This window comes from Lotus japonicus, chromosome 2 (genome assembly GCF_012489685.1).
Source record: "Lotus japonicus ecotype B-129 chromosome 2, LjGifu_v1.2".
In the NCBI taxonomy this organism is placed as follows: domain Eukaryota; kingdom Viridiplantae; phylum Streptophyta; class Magnoliopsida; order Fabales; family Fabaceae; genus Lotus; species Lotus japonicus.
This window is the reverse complement of record NC_080042.1, coordinates 53323164-53328799: the sequence shown is the minus strand read 5'-3', so window position 1 is coordinate 53328799 and position 5636 is coordinate 53323164. Positions and strand designations below refer to the sequence as shown.

The 5636-nt window shown below is 42.1% G+C and overlaps 1 protein-coding gene across 1 annotated transcript; it reads right to left on the bottom strand.

Annotated features, from left to right (window-relative positions):
- On the bottom strand, nucleotides 1-1936 carry LOC130738333 (1-aminocyclopropane-1-carboxylate oxidase homolog 1-like). The gene is made up of 3 exons (XM_057590300.1): nucleotides 1404-1936; nucleotides 956-1277; nucleotides 1-258 (listed from the first exon to the last, which is right to left on the bottom strand). The coding sequence occupies exons 1-3, from the start codon at nucleotides 1934-1936 to the stop codon at nucleotides 1-3; spliced, it is 1113 nt and encodes a 370-aa protein (XP_057446283.1).
- Nucleotides 1937-5636: the final 3700 nt, after the last annotated feature.

The window sequence follows — 5636 nt, the reverse complement described above, 5'->3', positions numbered from 1 at the left end:
TCACTGCTGTAACCGAAAATGGGCAAGAGCTGATTTCCCATCGAGTCCTTTGTTATCATAGTAAGCAATGAAATCTTTCAGCAATGTTTCCCTATAAACTGGGGGGTTCTCTTCTAACAATAATTCCTTGATGAGGCCATACATTCTTGTTGTTGGATACAGATGGAGAGTGAAAAAGCATGCCACTGATACTCTAGGCCCTCTATGGTTTGCAAGAACACGGTGCTCCACGCTTTTGAATCTGTCATTGGATATTAGCTGCAACATTGCAGCATAAAATCAACTTTCAGCCTAACATTTCTTCATACCAATAACTAAATCCACACAAATGTACATGATAAACCAACAAGAGAAGGCAGAATCAACTTTAGTACTGCAAATTATGTTGACAGACAATATATATCATTGCCATGTAACCCCTTTGAGCCTTATTTCCTAATCCTAGCAATAGCATAATATTGATTCTTAGGAAAAACAAAAATAAAATTATGATGTAATATGCTCAAAATTTTGATTTACTAAGTTGAGGGTCTTAGAGGACAATCATATGCTTAATGCTGAATATTTACTACTGAACTTGGTTAAAAAGATTGAAAGATGTAGTTTGAATATTTAAAGAACTTTTAATTAGACAATATAATATAATGCAATTTAACTAACATCTATAGTGTTCCCTCTTGAGATTTACAATAATCAAAGAATCAACTCCAGCAATGTGGTATGGTGTGCTCAATTAAAGAAAGAAATGGAAAACTTTCTACTTGTCACACATGCAAATCATATTGGACTTCATTAGGGTGCAAATGTAATGCATTTTCTTAACCATCTTTATTTTTTACTCTTCTTCTTTTTCCCTTTGAATTAGATCACACACAGCTACAACATTTTAGAAAGATGAGCATTTCTAGTACCAAACTTTTTAACTAGTAAAAATGGGGGAAAAGAATGGACATACTTGTAGCCGATCTCCAATGTTCACTACTAGAGCTCCAGGAACAGGAGGAACATCAACCCACTGCCCATAGCTCAAAACTTGGAGCCCACCAATGTGATCTTGAAGCAGAATCGTAAGGAAATCAGGATCACAATGTCTGGTAGTGCCCATAGTCAGTTCAGGTTCAGGACATGTTGGATAATAGTGACTAAGAATTGTGTGGCCTTTTGCACAATCCATCCTTTCAAGATGCTCAGGCTTGAGTCCTAGTGCTTCTGACAATAATTCAAACAAAAGCTTCCCCAATGCCTGAACTTCCCTAGAGTATTCCACTGTTACATCCCTACAAATTACAATGAAATTATAAGGTAGCAAAATATTTTCTTTACAATGAATTCATATTAGATAACAAAGAAATTTCAATGATTCACATGAACATGAAAGTTTTCAATGTAGCTTCAAAATTTACCTGCATACAGCAGGCAATTCTTGTGGATCAAGAGGTTCAGGACCCATCACACAGAACAGTGTATCCCTCCAGTTAGCATGTTTTGATTGATACAAATCAAAGTTGCTCACATACTTCACCTTCTTCATCAGCTCCCTAGTGTAATACTCAGCCTTCAACTCTTGTGGCAGCTCGTGGAACTCACGCGCCGCCGCAACCATCTCCTCCAACAGTTTTACTGGTATTCCATGATTCACCACCTGGAAAAACCCTACCGTTTCCGCCGCATCCCGGACTCCGGCGATAACGTCAGCGCGTTGTCGAGCGACGCCTTCGAGGTTGATCAGGGGGATCCTGAACTGGATCTGCGGTGGCTCGCCGGCGGCGGTGAGGTCCTCTGGCGGCATGATGAAAATTCGCGGGAGTCTGGTGATGTCGGAGTCAACTAGACCCTTGACGCCAGCTTTGGAGTCATCGAAGGACTTGAGTTCCGGCAAACGGTCGTCGGTTGTGGAACTTCCGGCGAGAGATTTACCGGCTCCGGCGACATCCATTGCAAAGTACTAGAAGCTTAGCTTTCTAAATCTAAATTCAAATGCAACCTTATCTTCTTTGTATTTTATGTAGGTGGGTTGATAAAGATTGTCTCAATTGTAAAAAAAAAAGTTACCATGATGTCTCTTGAGTTTCATCACCTCACCATTGATTTTTGTGTGTTTAGTAACTGATTTTTACTGTATGTGTTGTGTAAATAAATCGACCTAGTAGCTTTCTATACACAGTTGGATCAACAAGAGCATCAATCAGCCTGAGTTTTCTGAAATTTGGCATTAGAATCCATTGGATCAACAAGAGAAACTCTTAGTAAACAATGAAAAATCTGCAATAGATTGCTTGTAACCTGAATCAAGTAGGACACTAGTTAGCTTAGCATTCCATTGTCTGCAGGAATATTGCTTCAAGCCATATAGTGATTTGGCCAACTTGCTGACCTCTGATTGGAGGAGTTTGCCAAGCCTGGGGGAGGCCTTATGTATACTTCCTATGGTAGATCAACATGAAAGAAGGTAGTATTGACATATAATTGTTCCAGAAACCAACCTTTCGCAGATGCAAGAGCCAGCAAAACTCTGGTTGGAGTAATCTTCTCCACTGGACTTAAGGTTTCTTGGTAAACTAGTCCTTCAGTTTGAGTAGACCCTTTGGCTACCCGACCAGGCTTTGTGCTTTTCAATGGAGCTATCAATATGATTTTTAACCTTAATAACCCACTTGCAACCTATAGCTTGTTTTCCAGGGGGTAGTGTTGTTAAAATCCAGGTTTTGTTGGCTTCTAATGCTCTCAACTCTGAATCTATAGCCTGCTGACAATGTGGAGGTGATATTGCTTCAGCACAAGTCTTTGGAAATGGTAAGAGAATTTTTTTAGTGAGATTTGGATAAGTGGTCATAGGTTACCTGATCAATAATGGAATGAATAGGAGTCGTATAAGGTGATAGGTGTGTAGATGTTTAAAGAGAATGATGATAAGCACTAAGATAAGGAGGTGGTTTCCTTATTCTTTGTGATATTATTCTAGGTGTGATGTGTGCAGGTGGTATGGGAATGGATGAATCTAAGGAGGCATCATTATTAGTTGTGGGTTGAATAGGTGGCTCAATTGGAAAAAGACCTTCACCATGTAAAGAAAGGATAGGTAAAGGAAAGGAATTGAGTGTAGCAGAAATGCCAGTGGATTCTGGTTGTGGAGGCTTGGAAGGAAACTTATGTTCATACGAGATGACATGTCTGGAAGTGCAAATAGCTTTTGAGATTTTATCAAACAAAACATAACCTTTGTTTCTTGGCTTATATCCCAAGAAAACACGCTGTCTTGCTCTAGGGCCTAGCTTTTGTCTGTGAGCAACCAAAGGAGTGGCATAAGCCAAACATTCAAATACCTTCAGATCTTGTATGATAGGAACTGTCCCATATAAAACCTTGAGAAAAAACAAAACTAGGTTGCCTGTTGATCAGGTCAACGTCATGACTGGCTGCAAACGACCAAAATGACTCTAGAATGAAGGACTGAAATAGCAATGCTCTAGTAATAGCTAATATGTGTTGATATTTCCTTTTCACCACTCCATTTTATTGGGGAGTTTCTACACAAGAAGTCTGGTGGATGATTCCTTTATCACTGTAAAAATCCTTCAAAAGAAACTCTAGACCATTATCAGATCTTATACATTTCACCTTTCGGTTAAACTGTGTATGAATAAAAGAGACAAAAGACCTGATATTAGAGGCAACTATTGTTTTCTTTTTCATGAAGTAAAGGCAAGTAAATCTGGACTTGTCTTCTACAACAGTAAGAAAAGACCTATGACTTAAACTAGTTGGAATCGAAACTGGTCCCCATATATCAGACTTCTTGTGTAGAAACTTAAAGGAAAAGAGAATTTCAGACTTTGTGGCACTTAAAGGAAAAGACTTCTTCTGTTTTCCCAAATGGCTATTGCAAGGATCATTGATTTTTGTATACAATCAATAAAAGAAAATGGAATGGGCGGGACATAAAAGCTACTTATGCCCGCCCAAATCGAGTAATCAGGTGAACGAAAGACACCTTGGCGGGATTCACGGAACAACATCGAATCCCGCCCTTCCTTTAGTCAGGCCCACACGCCAGCTGGAAGATTCCTTTAGATTTGTCTTATATGTATAGAGACTTGGGCCCCGGTTGTCAGGCCCAAGTACAGTGAAAGTCCACATCATGATCACTTCCTCTATAAAAGGAGAGGTCAACACCTTGTAAAAAGTACCTTTTGAACATTTAATGAGAATATTCCTTTTATGATATTTGTAGTACTCTGCTAGGGTTTACTTTCTGTCAGTCTTCTACGTCAGATCTCCCTAGTACAGAACATTGGCGCCGTCTGTGGGTCTTACCTCGATCTACAACTTGACGTAGACAGTGAGTTTTAAGATTCATGGAAACCCGTTCGTGTGGTGTGGGCCGCCGAGATCATCGCCGGAGGGGTGGTGGTCGTCACGGCGGCCGCGGCGGCGGACGACACAACAACCATGAAGTACCTCAAGAGCCGGAGCAGGAGGCTTCTTCGGAAGGGGTTCACTCGGTGGCGCAGTCACCGGTGTCGTTGGTGAATGTTGCTCCGGGAAGACCTTCAGATCTGATAGCTAGATCAGATCCAGGAGTCAGGCGACGATCAGCGCCGCCTGAATACGTGAATCTGGACGACTTCAAAAGCAGCGTTCCGAGAAAAGCACCAGAAGTAGTGACGGGGATCACTCCGGCGGCCTTGCAACAAATGTTGGACACTTTGCAAAAAGTACAAAGCCAGAACGAGCAATTGCAAGCCCAGGTGGAGTATTTAACCCAACGACAAGACTATAAGCAGGAACAGCGGCTCGAGGCCGAGGATGTTGTCGAGTTCCAGCCTTTTGTTCCCGCCATCACACGGGTGGGTATACCAAAGCACCTGCAGACCATGGCATTGGACGCCTTCTCGGGCGACACTGATCCTATGGAACACTTAAGGTATTTCAACACCAAAATGGTGATCGGCGGGGCAACGGATGCGGTAAAGTGTCGATTGTTGCCTTCTACGTTTAAAGGCATGGCGATGCAGTGGTTCATTAGACAACCGCCCTTCTCCATCGATAATTTCACTGATCTGTCTACTAAGTTTCTGACTCAATTCTCCGCCAATAAAACCACAAAAGCAACAATGTTTGATCTTATCAGCATACATCAGCAACCAGGGGAAAAGTTAAAAACCTACATGGCACGCTTCAGCAAGATGGCGGTTCAATTGGAGGAAGATAACTCGGATGTATGCTTGGCATCTTTCAAAAATTGCCTTCGTGGGAGACTTAAATCGGGACTTAACAAGGCGACCAGCGAGAGATATGATGGATCTTCGTGCTCGCGTTCAGGAATTCATATTAATTGAACAGGATGATCAGAAGAAACAAGAAAGAGAGGAAGGACGCAAGCAGTCTCAATCTGGCGGCGCTTCACAGGAGAAACCCAAGGCGGGGAAGGAAACCAGGGTAGCACAAACTCCCCGTGTACCAAGACCGGGACCATACCAAAACTCCAAGCCCGGTTTTCAAAATACATGGCACAGAAATTCCCAAGGTCCCGCTGCAACCACAGCTGGTCAGCATGGTGCCCCGCCAGCACCAGTTCCACTTACCAAGTTGAATGCTCCCTTGACTACTATTTTAAGAGCAGTCGGGCAGACCAA

Bases quoted from the DNA above. Each gene is read 5' to 3' on its own strand.
- LOC130738333 (XM_057590300.1), bottom strand. From the start codon at position 1,936: ATGGATGTCGCCGGAGCCGGTAAATCTCTCGCCGGAAGTTCCACAACC. The intron at 1,278-1,403 runs GTAAATTTTGAA...TGTAATTTGTAG, and splicing joins GAATTGCCTGCTGTATGCAG to GGATGTAACAGTGGAATACT. The intron at 259-955 runs GTATGTCCATTC...GCAATGTTGCAG, and splicing joins ACATTGGAGATCGGCTACAA to CTAATATCCAATGACAGATT.